General features: G+C 36.7%; 1 protein-coding gene across 1 annotated transcript in view; it reads right to left on the bottom strand.

The window, feature by feature from the left end:
- Positions 1-2,529: 2,529 nt before the first annotated feature.
- Positions 2,530-15,568, bottom strand: part of rl (Mitogen-activated protein kinase rl) — a 58,192-nt gene continuing 45,153 nt past the window's right edge. The window contains exons 7-8 of the mRNA XM_034984314.2: positions 11,708-11,896; positions 2,530-10,782 (exon numbers count right to left, since the gene is read on the bottom strand). Of these exons, the coding sequence (XP_034840205.1) occupies positions 10,663-10,782; positions 11,708-11,896 (309 nt within the window). The 3' untranslated portion in view covers positions 2,530-10,662. The remainder of the gene's footprint in view (positions 10,783-11,707; positions 11,897-15,568) is intronic.

Here is a 15,568-nt window from a genome sequence, read left to right as displayed (position 1 = left end):
TGTTCAGAAGGTTACCCTAATTTTCTTTTTTTTAAATGCAAATATTTATGCTTTGCTTTTTATTTTTGGAATTTATTTTTATGACAGACAGATACTTGACGAAACTACAAGAGTTTCTTGTTTTATTAGGGACTCCTAAAAACAACAAATTCCAGTAAGAAAGCTAATTTGTAGCCTCATCATGTACCTACCTATCGTATAATGAATCTGTTCTTGACGATACGAGTAGAAGTTACACGAACATGGGAAAAAGCATAATGAGCGAAGTTGGAATTTCACGTAACATGCTTTGAATTTACAGGATAATTAGCGTTCAAGCTTTGGATCCATAGTTATACTAGCCATTGTCAGCGATATAAGTGTACCAATAGATGAAACGTTTCATAGTAACTAACAATATGTTCCAACGAACATCGGTGTCCGCAGTTCTGTCATTCAATCGTAGTCCGCTTGAGGCGCAGTCCTTTGTAAAAATTAAACTTGTGCGATAACTCTGAGTTCACCGAAATTCTCCAAAATATTCAAGTTATCATATTTGAGTAGGTACAGGTAGCTTTAGCTTTTATAGTGAACTATCTTAAGCTCACGACTTCATCCGCGTGGACTAAACAAAGTTCAAACCCGCATTTCACCCCCTTAGGGGTTGAATTTTCAAAAACCCTTTCTTAGCGGCTGCCTACGATGACGTAGGCAATATTATGAAATAGCTATCTGCATGCCCAATTTCAGTCCGATCCGTCCAGTGGTTTGAGCTGTGGGTTGACAGTCAGCCAGTCAGTCTTAGATAGTTGGTTCCCCAGCCCCATCTAGTGGAACATTTATATCGCGGGCAATTGTGTAATCTGACTAGGTAATTAGCTAGCTACGAAATTCAGAAGCAGTCCAGAGTTGGAAAATTACAGAAAAAAGTCACCATCTGAAATTACTCACTCAACTATTTAATATTCCTGAAAAAACTAAATTTAATCATGTTTCAAAAGTATTGGTGTAAGTTTAAAATTACTAGCTTATGCTCGCGACTTCGTCCGCGTGGACTACACAAATTTCAAACCTCTGCTTGTGTACCTAGTTACCTACACACTTGAGCATAATAACATCTTCGGAGGTATTATATATAGTTGGATAGACTCCGTTGAGATAGGCCGCCGTGGCCTAAACACACGAGTAGTTCGAAAGTCAGTTACAACATTAACTTACCTACCTATTATAGGTACGTATTTTTATGAATTACTTACATAGATAATATGAAAAATATATCCCAATTGTCACATTTCTAATACAAATAGCATTTTCTTCTTGCAATAAACATTCCTAAGGCCAAATTAAAATATGATACGCTATTTTCCTCAGCATTCTCTTATTAAATAATTTATTTCTTTCGTTGATGTATCCATATTTCTGTTCTCTTAGAACATTCATTAGATACTATATTATGTACTCACCTCTGACACGTAGCAAGCCTGCAAGGTATGTTGTTCCCACATCTAATCGACACTAATGGAATAAGGAATGTTCCGACCACATCTGCTAGGAATTGAGTCTATGTAGGTATACGATATACTACGTACCTACCTATTTACTTACTTGCTTAATTCCTTTGATGACGTGTAGTCATGCCGCATAGGTGATCGGAGCTACATGGATAAAATACCTATATCTACTTAAGAGACTGACTTTGTAATTTACGACTAACTAGTACAGTACGCGGCAGAAAACACTGTACATCGACCTTTAGGAGATAGAGGATTTGCATAACGACAACGGAATTAGCCACATTGTCTGTCGTTGAGACCGGTAAAACATCATATAGGTATCAGTGACAGAGACAACGCTCTACACAGCCGAACGTCATTCTAAAGGGCGATGTACATTTCTTTCTGCCCCGCATATCATCATCTCAAACCATCGCCGATCCCCTATACTAGGTAAGAGTCTCTTTTCAGAATGCCATGGGTTTAGACTTTAGACCATAGTCTGCAATTACTTATATATATTATGGCATAGTATTATTGTAAATACTATCTTTGAAAAGAGCAACCGCCGAGATTCTTGCTGGTTGTTCTCGGTGGATAGGCGTGTCGAACCTGCAGCGGTGGTAGATAATACAAAGTTTCTTTGAATAAAAAACTCTATCCCAGTTTAGTCCACTACGCTGGCCAAGTGGGAATTGGTAGACTTCACAGCCACACACTTTAGAGAACATTGTGGACAACTCACGATTCAGTATTTTCAAGTTTCGATTTTAATTGTTTGCTTGACTTACTTTGGCACTTTCATGACTTATTGAGAGTCTACGAAGAACTGGCATATTTAACACTCCTATTATGAGCATTTTGTTTTATTCTTTAGTGATTCCGATATTAGGGTGCGTTTCCACTGACGCGAAGCAAAGTGTAGACTGAGACAGACGCTCAGCTTATATAAGACGGTACTATCATGTTTCTTCATTTTCTTAATAGTCTGATTCGTCCAAGCATTCTTAGGTAAACTTAAGTCTAGAGGTTTTAATTTGCGAAAAAAACACGAAACATATTTGTTTTAAATTTATTTTCGTAATATTCAACTGTTGACAGATAACAAATGATCTTACAATATCCAATTTGTACATAATGACTTAAGAAAATATGGCAACACTCATATTTTAACAATAAATACGTACGACATTCTGGTGTTACTCCAATGCATTTTAAAATGTTATGGTAAATATCTCGAGAAAGGAATTACGAGTAGAATTTTTTTAACATTTACTAAGAATCCATAACAGTTTCTTTTTATTAAATAGAAATAGTACTTAACAATAAACACTTGCAGTCAATGCATGAATAAGATGACATCACATATAAGACGCAATACAACTACTATTATGCCACAATAATTTTAAATTGTCTTTTTAATAATAAAATTGAGGGTTTATTCCTAAAAATACAGATAAAACATTTTCGTCATCAAGCGATTTTAAACCCTTAAACGAGGTTAAGAACTGTACAAACAGGCAAAATTGCGCCGTAACCAACGACTAACGACGTTACTTACGTAACAGAATACGTTATCACAAAGCGTTAAGTCAAAAGTAGATAATATCTCTTAAATATTATAATACAGAAATGGAGAAAATGACTGACTGACATAACAACATACAGCTCAAACACCTGGGTCTTTAGATACATGACTTTGCATGAAGGTTTTCTCTATAACGTAGACCCCCCACTAGAAAGAATTTTTAGAAATTCCATTCGAGCGAAGGCGGGGCAGGTCAGTTGATGTGTTGTATAAGAGTGTATATGTCCATAGAAGCGGAGCGGAGCAGACATGTGTTCAACAGATCAGTCGGCAAACACATTAACAAAAGATGTGATAACATTATCACGTAATCTAATGATACTAATATATAAAATCCAAAGTCCTGACTGACTGACTGACATATATTATATCAACGCACAGCCTAAACCGCTGGTCCTAGAGACATGAAATTTTGAGGGTGTGTTCTTTGTAAAGATTAGGTAGGTATCCAATAGGAAAGGATTCTTTGAAATTCCACCCCTAAGTGGGTTAAATGGGGGATGAAAGTTTGTATGAAAGTCCGTCATTTTTGAAGTTACATCGATGAAATTGCTATTTAAGCTTTTGGTTGATTTTTGAAAATTCTACTACCGAGGGGGTTAAATAGGGGATGAAAGTTTGTATGAGAGTCCGTCATTTTTCAAGTTATTTGCGTGGGTGGTTATTTGGGTGGGTGGTTGTGGGTTTTCGGTCTCAAATGAAGAAATACGTGTTTCAGGATTTTTGGAAATTCAACCCCCACTTCGATTTTCTAAATTCCACCCGAGCGAAGCCGGGGCAGCTAGTCTATTGATATGATTGTTACGCTGAACCGTCTTCGTCCCGTCCCGCTTCAAACAATCGATCTAACTGTTGCAAATAATAACAAATGAAATCTCGATGGAAATCAATCACCTTTTTAAGTCGATTAGCTTAACAGCCAAATAATGTGATTTTGTATAATAACTTTTTAATTTGTTAAATATTTAGGCTGCAGGCACATAGGTAACTAAGTTGTGGACTGTAGTGGCGCAAGTCGTAACGCAATCAAGCGGCGCGGGCGGCGGCGCGGCGGTCTCGAGCGTTGGCACCAAAGCCACCTCGAAATGCTAATGTGTACGTCTTCTTTAGTTGTTAAATTCTGTCGTCTGACTCTGTCGCATCTCGACTCACTTTGGTAAGTCAGGTGTTTTGACTTTTGACACAGTAATGTGTTTGCGCCTTTAGTCATCATTGGTAGATTTGTATATAAGCCGCCCATCGGCATACACTCCAACGAAGCCGCCTTATTCACATACCCACATAGAAGTATAAATATATTTCGATGTACATATAGGGCATTTATGCCTGTATATCCCATAATACACCATGCGGAGTCACTTTCCCCCGTTATATACTAGATAAACAGCTTTACGCAAAATTTTTAAACGATATTAATTTCAATCTAGCAACACTATGTTTAAAATATCTGATATGAAGAATTAACTATTCTAAAGTCATCTACAAATGTGCCGACAAGTCATCCACCAACTTTGTCGGTCAATTTTTGTCGGACTGAACAATGTTAAACAGTCGTGTCAGATATAGTTTACGCTCATGTAATGTTACATTTCAACCAATCACGTGTTAGCCGGCGGCCGACAAGTCGTCACGTCTGTACACGCTACAAAAATCGAATTGTGCGCGAACATGAATTACAAGGAAGACGAGAGTTATTAATTTATAATAAAAACCAATGAAATAACAAAAAAAAAACGAAACATTTTTTCGGTGTTCATTTAACACCGTAACTTCATCGATAGAGTAACATCACACAGGAATTAATGAAGATATTAAGGTGCGCACTTCAGAATACATTAATTCAAAATGTAAAAATATTTACTTACATATCTTTCACTACGGAACCCGGCTTTTAGGCTGTACATGCAATTTCATTCACAAAATCCAAGCCGTTTGCATGATCATTAACAAGTTTCGTCTCTATTACTAAAACTAGCTTGCACAATGTCCGACACGATATACATATATCAAGTCAGGACGTGTGTACACGCTTTTATATGAGCGATGTAACGCGATGCAAACGCTTATAAGCGCAATCATTTCATCAGTTAACTCAGTGGCAAAGCTAAGCTAAGATAATAAAATGAGCGCGATGTAAGCTTTAGACCTCTGCACAAGCAGCCATCAATAAAGGAAGTAAGGCCAGCAGACATATAAGACCCGTATTCACAATCATTACTACGCGTAGTGCGTAGACTCTCAGTGCGCTTGTAGTGTAGGTTCCACCAATCAGCTTGTGTCTCGTCAATTTTCAATGATCTGATTGGTGGAATCCACACGGTCCTTGAGGCTAAAAATATTGAATTTTTAAAATGTTGAATCGTAATATAAAAAAAATCGATGTACATACATTAAAAAATTTTTACAAAAAAAATAAAAACCGACTTCGTTACACAAACACTAAAAATTGAAAAATAATTTAATTTATTACCGAATATATTATGTATACAAGAGTTAATATAGTTCCATTATAATACTTTTTGGTGCCGGTGCCAATTAGCTTTAGCTGCGCGAATCGTCTAGACTTCATATTTTTATGGGACTCCACAATGCCACCTCATTGGCACCGACCCCAAAAAATATTATTATGGAACTATATTAACTCTTGTATACATAATATATTCGGTAATAAATTAAATTATTTTTCAATTTTTAGTGTTTGTGTAACGAAGTCGGTTTTTATTTTTTTTGTAAATTTTTTTTATTTCACAATTTTTAGTGGCTCCATGGAATTATGCTATGACTGGTTAAAAATCTACTGTTTACTAAGCTATTACACTGATCGCGAGCAATTTACTCTTATTCGTTGAGGAGTTCCAGTATCTATCTTCGAAGATGTTCATCAGATCTTCACCAAATTGAAATGGGACCAACTTTGAAGTATACCCTTTCAAACAAAAAAAGAATTTTCAAAATCGGTCCAGGCGTTTTCGAGTAATCGGGGAACATACATAAAAAATAAAAAAAAAAATAAAAAAGATTCCGACGAATTGAGAACCATGATTTGTGGCTGACATGTACATCATCGTAAATTTACCGAAGGAATAATAGCTTATCTGAAATTAAATCCACCAAATTGATTTAGTGGATTGTACAATCAAATTAACGCAAATCTAAATTGATCGAATTAATTAATTGGCGACATACATTCAGCACAAATAAACCAAAATTAATGGCATCCGTTCCATAATGTTTATAGCTGAGATATTATATAGAACACTAAGGGTGAGATCTATAGAGCGCACTCTGGCTTTGCTTAGACTTCAGATATAGTTAAAACGAGGCAGAGCTATCTTTCACATAAGTCTGTCGCGTTTTAACTCAATCGTAAGTCTGAGCACAGTCAAAATGCGCTCTATAGATTTCAGCCTTAGACTTTGCTCAGACATTACTTAAGAGTTAAAGCTAGACAGATTTATGTTTCCGGAATAAATCTATTTCGTTTTAACTGCGTCTTATGTCTGAGCAAAGTCAAAGTCAAAGTCTGAATGTGGATTTTAGCCTTATTGCTTGCAAATTAATATTTTAGGTTTCACCAATTTAAGTTTAGTTAAAGGTTCCAGTGACATTTTTGTCATTGGAAAATCGTGTTACGTCTCTTTAAACTATTACTATTAACATACTATCTCTTTTCCACTATCAGAGTGAACTACCACTATTGTCTTGACGAAATACGAACTTTACATTTTCCCTGTCAATTTTAGGTCATTTAAAGATCTGCGACATTTTTGACGTTGAAAAATCGCGTCGTCGCGTTAATTCGCTCATGTGAGAATGTACACTGCCGTAATGTAACACTGCCATTACCGACAAAACTTATCGATACATAACATATTCGTGAACCAACTTAGTAACATACATTTTATTCAAAACATTCGCTTTAATACTGTATAGTATTTCCATACGCAGCTCGTCGCTTATTTAATATAAGGGTTTCTCACATTAGCGACACGACGCAACGGTGCGCGGCGCTGCTTAATTCACAAAAAATAAGACATATTTATTTAAAGTTATGAACGCATTCTTCATGTTACCTATTTGCCAACGTTTTATTAGGCACTATTAAAAATGCTCAGTACGCGTTACAACTTGCAATGCACGCTATATTAATTGTACGTTCACGGTACTATTTCGAAAAAAAGGTCCGCATTAGATTGACACCAAAATAAAATATACGGCCGCGATAAACGTCCTAATGCGCCGTAACGCCGCACCGCCAATGTGACACAACCCTTACACTACAAACCGTATGCACGATAAGGTATTTCAACGTTGATAAATTTCAGAAAACTCCTATCTATCTATAATGATCTATGATTTCGATATACATACTTAACTACAGTTTAGAAATCCTACTCATCCAGTCGAACGTTTTTCCTATTTATATATACCTAGTACATTAATTTTTATATTATTTTTAGATAAATAACACTTCTTTTTTCTTCTCTTCTCACAGTGCACCTGTAAAGTGGGATTCGCAAAAATATCGACAATTATCATACCGGATGTTAGATGTAAAAAGTAGATATATATATTGTTTTTAAAAAATATTTGTAAATAATTTAGTTCAAGATAAGGAATAATAAAGGCTTTTATTTTTTATTTTTTTTATTTTATTTATTATCATACTGGTATTTTGTATCTCAATACTTTTTGCATTCAGCGAGATCAACTTAAATATTTTTAGAAAAGCTTGACTAAAGTTTGTCTTAGTCAGAGTTCGGGAGGTCGGGGGTCGATCCTGGGCCTCTAACGTTTCGGAGTTAGAGCGCGTTTTAAGAAAATAAATATCACTCGCTTTAACGGTCAAAGAAAACATCGTGAGGAAATCTGCATGCCTGAGCGTTCTTCATGTTTTCAAAGGTGTGTGAAGTATGCCAATCCGCAGTTGGCCAGCGTGGTGGACTATGGCTAAACTCTTCTCATACTGAGAGGAGACCTGTGCTCTGTAGTGAGCCAGATATGGGTTGATCATAATGAAGTCGCGCCTCGTGAAGAGCAATAATGAGATCTAGATTGGTTCGCGCTTGGCTAGAAGATTCACTCTTGTCTTGAAGGTAAAGGAAGTTATAAGCGGAAGAAAACTCGGATGCCGGAAGGGCGTCATCTTATCTGTTTTCAAGGATGCTCTTTTTTTAAACATATTTCATGGAATCAAAACAATACGTTTCAAAATTATTATCGTCAATAGATATCGAAACTGACTGGTATCGATAGAAACATAAACTTTTTTTTGCGAATCCCTACGCAGAAGTAATCATTTTGGTAAAGTAAAAGTTAAATTAAAATCTAAATTCTAAAAGAAGTCGTTGTAAATTGAAAAGTACTGAAGATCTGATTATAGCAATCAGTATACATTTGATATTATAAAAGTTGATTTATTTAGAGCTTTAGGCAACGTTATATTTAATTTTCCTCTCAAAGGTAAGAAAGCCTTTTTCAATTTTATTTATAAGATATAAATATTAAAACTTATAATACCGAAAGATCGCGTATTAAAGCCTCCACAGACTGTACACTTTTTATTCGGCAGATATACTAGTCATTCGCTTAGCTAGTTTCAAAATTAATAAAGTGTGCTCAAATGCAACAATTTATAAATCTCCCTTTCATGTGGCAACTTTTTTTTAATTCTTTCATAACACAGTAACATGTTTGCGCCTTGAACATTATAGTTTTAATAAGACCGGTCGTAAGCGTAACTAAGTATTGACTGCAGTTCAGTAATCTACTAAACTAACGCCCGATAAAAAGTCTATAGTCTGCGGGCGCCCTTAAACGCATGCACAATACTCAGCTAAAGAAATACAAAACCAAGTTCGCCATACGCTTTGGTGAACCATCAATGGTGGGGTCAAATCACTTCTTTACCTTTCGCTTATGAAAAGTTGAAAACTATGCAAACTCTTTCCGAACATAATTTTGCTTTTGCACCGCTTGACTGAAACGGCTCATTAGACTGCGGGTTGCGGGGGTGGACACCGCGGACACCCTCCTGCAACCCACAAGCTGTCTCAGTGAAACGGTATACCTATAAAGAGCTTTCAAGTGGCTTGATGGCAAGCACGTAGATTTTTGCTTGAGTCAAACATGTTGACCGCTTACAATGTTTGCTTGATGCTTGAGTCAAGCATTTACGTGCTTGACCGTGATTGATGCGTGCTTGACGCGACGTTGGGACAGTGTTCGATAAATGAGAAAAGTGCCTTATGCTGGCTCAAGGTGCTTGACGGGCGTATCAAACTGCTTGAGCATGCAAAACAATACTACGTGTTTGCCATCAAGCCGCTTGAACGTCTTGGAAACCCTTAAGGGGTTGCCATTGTCACGGTAAATCAGTGAGTCATCAATGCATCAAAAACCAACACTAAATTGGTATGTTAATATCTGAAAATTAACACAACTTTACGTTTGATAACCTATTTTTATAATCGTACTTAAGATCACGATTAGTTAAATTCTCTACAATATAATGTCATATGATAGTGAGCAGTTTTACGGCAAAAAGATAAGAAACGAACTGCAAGGAATTATGCTGATAACTCACTATTTACTTAACACAAACAAATTACAACAGACCGGCTATTGAAATACTGCTAATCGCGATAAGATATCTTCTGATAAATATTGAGTCACTGATTGTGACACATCTAAAAGAAAAATATTTTCAAAAATATCCTCGATTCGAACATAGACCGAAGGAAAAGACAGATGTAGCTTACGATCAAAATATTGCAGTTAAAATGAAGCCTGTAGTAACGAGCGAGCAAAAAATTTGTACTTTTCGCCGATGACATCCAATCAGTAAGGGTTGGCTGGGCACAACAGTGCGGTAGATATATATAATCGGATATAGATTAATGATCGACAAAAAAGCCGGCATGCCCACACATACAAACAGTTCAGCGCACTACCGAACGGGGCTTGAATATACCCGGATAATTTTGCCAATCAGACAAGCTGCAGGCAGATCAAGCAGAATGAAAGTCGAAAAAAATAAATCGGATCGGTTTTGTTGGTCAATAACTCCGAACCGAATATGACAACCCGAATTTGTGCATATCTAGCAACCTTCACGTACCTTAAGCTGATAGCACATCTATTGCCCCATTTCTCCAGTGAATTGGGTGTGACTCTGGTCCTAGTGTTCATGTTACGAAGCGTGACGCTGACGGCCTATAAGTTACAGATTTACGCCAACGCTGACGGATTTATTCGAATTTTGAGAATGTACGTAACGTAAAACTACGCTCCCCGAGCGCGATCCCCGCACATCTAGCAGAAGATGTTTTCCTCTGCTAGATGTGCGGTCACCTTAAAATTATTCATGCTGTGTGTGACATGCGCCACTGCGTCAGAATCGGCTTCATTTGTTAAAATTTATCCCGCTTCATATAACTCTATATTAGCGTCTCATTTAACGTCTATCTTTTCCCTTTACTCTGAGGATTAACATAGCATAGCAATCTATAATGTAATTTAATGTACTTTTTTCATTACTTTGGGTTGAGTTTGCACGTTTCGTCCCCTCGCGCTCGGGGAGCGTAGTCTTAATAAAAAGATCTACGCATCTTCGTTCAACTCTTTAAACAGTAGCGTCTCTTCAAATATGTACTTCTTGAGTGTCTCCTTCGGCAGATTGTCTAGTTCCATCGTGAATCGGAACGGTTCCTCGGCAACGGGCTGAAAAGGAAATCGTGATTTAATTTGTCGGACAAAATCAAGAAAAAGATAACTTTGGGGAAGGACGTCGTCGGTTTGGACTTTACCTGTTGAACCCCTGTAATAAACTTACAAAAAAACACATTTTTATAAAAGGGAACAGAAATATTTTGACTCAGGCCGTGTTTCAGTATCTAGGTACATACTTAATAGGATGAGAGTACCTTTTAAGTCAGTTAAGGAGTACAAAAGCGTGGCGAAAATTGGAAAGTCGAATAACTAGGTGCTTGCTGAACCTCGCTTATCAAAGAAAGTTAATATTTTACACAATACCATCTAGCATTTCTCTTATGGGTCGCACCGCATAATTAGTGACGAGATTATATATTTGTAATTCAGACAGCGCGTTTGGAACCCTCGTAACTTTAGTTTTAAGTTTACATAATTAATTATTACAACCATTACATTACTAATAATTATCTTAAAATTCTACAATTGACAATCAAAAAGTGTAAAATGGCACCCAATTTGAATAAATGATTTGAGTTGAGTTTGAGATTTGGTGGATTACATTAGAAAATCAAAAAAATATATATTTCTTCTTTAATACCGTCTGTGAATACGTTTAAAATAACGTTATTATTTAACAAAACTTCAACAAGTTAAATATAAATTAACAAGGCATACAACTCATCGTCCGACGCCGCGCCGGGTCAGTCCTCAGGAGTGAACATTGTTATTAATTCAATTTCTCGCGGGACCAGGACGTCGCGTCGCAAACAATATCAAATTGCTTACATAATTTTTATTACCGATAAACAATTTTAATATTTTGTGAAATAAAATTTCCCAAATGGATTTTTATTTTATGTTTTCATAAAGAATTTTATGGTTTTTTTAGACGCGATTCAAATTCCTCTTGGTTCTATATACTCGTAATAGCTACCTCGTCATTGGGGTCGTAGTACTGCTCGAGGTATGGGTGCGCCAGGGCCTCCTCGACGGTGATGCGCTTGTGCGGGTTGAAGGTCAGCATGCGGTGGAGCAGGTCGAGCGCGCGAGGGTCCGCGCCCGGGAACAGATCCGTCCAGGGAACGCGCGGCTTGTACGGCAGCGACTCCAGGTAGCTGCGAGCCTGGTAAACAAACAATCTCAATATAAAAATATGCAATTTTGTTGAACGAGCGTCCAGCGGTGTTTCCTCAAAACTACTATATTATGAACATTCTAGAGGCAGATAGTTAAATTTCTTAAAAGCCAGCCACTCCTTTATATTTGTCAGTTCCTAGCTCCATTGAAGATAGAGACCTTTAGAATCTATGACAATCTCGTTTACCAGCATTTTTGCCTCAAAACTACCATGTGGATGCTCAAGAGGCAGATAGTTAAATATTCTAAAAGTCAGCTACGCAAAGAAGCCTCTATCTTGACTATGAATTCCAGTGTTAGTGTCACGTATTTACAACACCTTTACAAGTAAAATGTAAAAATATCCCTCACCATTGTGAAATGTGGAAACATTTATTTCATAAAAATATAAGACCTGAAAAAAAATGACGTAAATGTTGTTTCATGTGTCTATCTGCAATAGATATCTTTGCTTGGAAAGACGCTAAATGTATTCAAAGTCTGCCATCATATTTTATTGGTTCTAAATCTAGTGTATAACAACTGTTTCTGGGAGTTGCACTTATTTAGCTTTATATGAATAGGCTCGATGAATATCATAACATTTCATCTAATAAGGACTTCAAAGAAATAGCAAGTTGAAGACTTTCTATAAAACAAACTTAATATTACACTTTCTAAGCAAATCTTCTCAAGAATAATCTTATAAAGGCAATTTTCCCAACGCCAAATAATGTTTAGCTGGGAAATAAATTTTAATTTTGTATTACAAAATTCATTCAAACCTTTATTCGGCGATAGAAAAATCTAGTCACGAAGAATCTTAGTTCGCTTGTGAAACAGAGGCGATGGGTGCCTCATTATCAAAATTAGATAAGTACTAAGTTGGATCACCCACTTTCTTATACGCAAACTCTATATAACAATCAGATTAGGTTAGCACATCTAAGTATTATCTCAGTCTGCTGAGCACATCTCCGCGCCCGCAAAGCTGTGAGTTTCTCGGGTTATGCCATACATTCTTCTTTCTTTTGCTGGGGGTGGGGCCACGTGGTTAAGGCGCTGGGATAATCTACTTTTATTTTAAACTAGTAATGAGGCCGATTCTCTTGTACACAATCTCTAAACTAAACTAAATTAACAGGTCTAAATCTAGTGCCATCCTTTTCCGCAAGCAACATTATGAAAGGGATAGCAATAGATTTTGATGTGCCATTTTAGTTTAGTTTAGAGATTGTGTACAAAAGAATTAGCCACATTGTGTGTCACAGTTAATACTATTCGTAAGTACTTGAAAAGTTTATACGAATAAAAAATATTTTCATTTTCATTTTCATTATAGAGCCTCAATAGCTCAACGGTTAAGGAGCGGGCTGAATTCCGAAAGTTTGCCGGTTCAAACCCCTCCCGTTGCACTATTGTCGTACCTCCGTCTAGCACAAGATTTCGCTTAGTTGTAGGAAAAGGGGAATATTAGTCATAATTAACAAGGCTAATATTCTTTAAAAAAATATATAACATATACATACGTTTACATAATAATTGTCGCCAAAACGACGTGTAAAATTTTGCATTGGTGTGGACGATCTTATAATCTGTAAACCTCTACAAAGTCTTGATAACTTCGGAGTAAACCGAGCATGGAACATAATATATCAATGTCGATTGTGGGGAACAAAATAGTCTGTTTATACTACCTAGCAATAAATACGGCGAGCTCTATTGACTGAAATAACTTCGCAAGTTATTCTTAGAGTAAGTTCGCTGTTGTTCAACCTTTATATAAGTCCTCTTCCCACTCCCACAAGCCATAAGTTCCAGAAGGTCGTTTGATTACCAAAAATTAAGCCTATTTGTTATCAATCAATATCAAAACATATAAAACAGTATCGTAACTGAATGACAGACAACGCAATGCCTAGACCCGTGCATCTAGAAACGCATACCTATTAGTTCTCTCTATAATGTAGGCCTGCACTAAGAAAGGATTTTGAGCATCAGGATCCTTAAAAACCCTAAATCCACGCGGATGAAGTTGCGGGAATACGCTAGTAGATAAATTTCCTCCTACAACACCTATATATATATATATATATATATATATATGTATTTCTATTATGGATTGTATATATATTGATATTTATAATAGTTATGTATATGTATGATAGTTATGTATGTATTACTGAAATAGTTAATTATATTATATAATATTATACTACTTCATTTTTCTGTATTGCGTGTAAGTACTATCCTACACACCTAGTTTCTCCTTTCTCCAAAGGTTGCCTGGTAGAGATTGCTGTGAGCAATAAGGCCGCCTTTGCATACAATTATTTTTTAGTTTTAGTTTTTTTGTTATAGTTATGTAATATTTTTGTATGCAATAAAGTATTTCTATCTATCTATCTATCTACCTACTATATGTCCCGCGAATTGCTATTGCGCTGGAACCATGTCTCATTACCATCGAAATGACGTCATTTTGACGTCAGCCGAAATAAAAATATACCATCAGCTCGAAACTTCAGTCTAGTGCTGACGTCACTAAAATGGCGGCCACGGTTATTCGTCCCAAAACCACCATGATCCAAACTTCATAGTCGCTGATCGTTCCTCACTGTATTTGGGACAATACGCAGAGAAACTTTCGGTTTTTATAAAATAACGAAGGTCTGGCACTCGCTGGCTCTTAGCCCATAAAGTTTCATTTTGTGATAATAAAACTGTGCCTAAACAAACACACCTTATAATGGCAAAAAAACCAAAAAGTTTCAGCGATACGGTACATTTAATGTGATTTGTGGAATAAATTCCGGAAAGTTTGATGGATTTATACCGAAGTGCTACTTTTTATTTGACAAGTAATTCAGATGGGATTTTTTCAGTATTTTCTCACTTTCTTACCTACTTTGCAACAAACTAGTTAGCTGACACTCTGTTTGTTCAGGGGTAGCAAGTAATATAATTTTTAAAGAGAGCTTGTTTACGAGACTATCTCAGAAAATTTGAAAACAATATAAAATCAGAGCACTGTCTGGGGCGGAGAAATTTCGAAAATGGAGAAGTTGAAAATTTTGCCTAAAATTTTTCGCCAAAGTAGAAAATCTGAAAATTCTGCGCTTTCTAAAAAAAGGTAGACAAAACGGCATGAATTTATACATTGTACCGACCGGTACAATAAATTCAGCCAATATTGTAGCAATGATGATGCTTTCCGATAGCATCAGCATCAGGAAAGCGCAGCGTAGGAAGACCGTCCACGAGGTGGACAGACGACATCAAAAGAGTCGCAGGGAGCCGCTGGATTCAGGCGGCGCAAGACCGCGGTGTGTGGAAGTCCCTACAGGAGACCTTTGTACAGCAGTTGATAATGATGTTGATGCAGGTTTATCGCAATCAATCAGCAGGCTTATTAAATAGTATATTCTTTGTATTTAATTATATTTTTTTTCTTGAGGGATAAGATCCTAAATGAGGAGACCCGCCAGGAGAACCAAGGTCATGTGCCAGTGCATAGCCCAAACTATTAGCAAGCTGAAGTGGCAGTGAGCAGGACATGTCTGTCGTAGAGGCGATGGCCGTTGGAGCCCGGAAAGACTTTGAGTGGAGACCGCGTTTACGCAAGCGTAGTGTGGGACGCCCTCCAGCACGATGGACCAAGACGATATAAAGAGGCTAG

The sequence above is a fragment of the Maniola hyperantus genome, chromosome 3 (genome assembly GCF_902806685.2).
Source record: "Maniola hyperantus chromosome 3, iAphHyp1.2, whole genome shotgun sequence".
NCBI lineage: Eukaryota > Metazoa > Arthropoda > Insecta > Lepidoptera > Nymphalidae > Maniola > Maniola hyperantus.
Note: the sequence above shows the minus strand (reverse complement) of the source record. Positions and strands in the feature narration are given on the sequence as shown.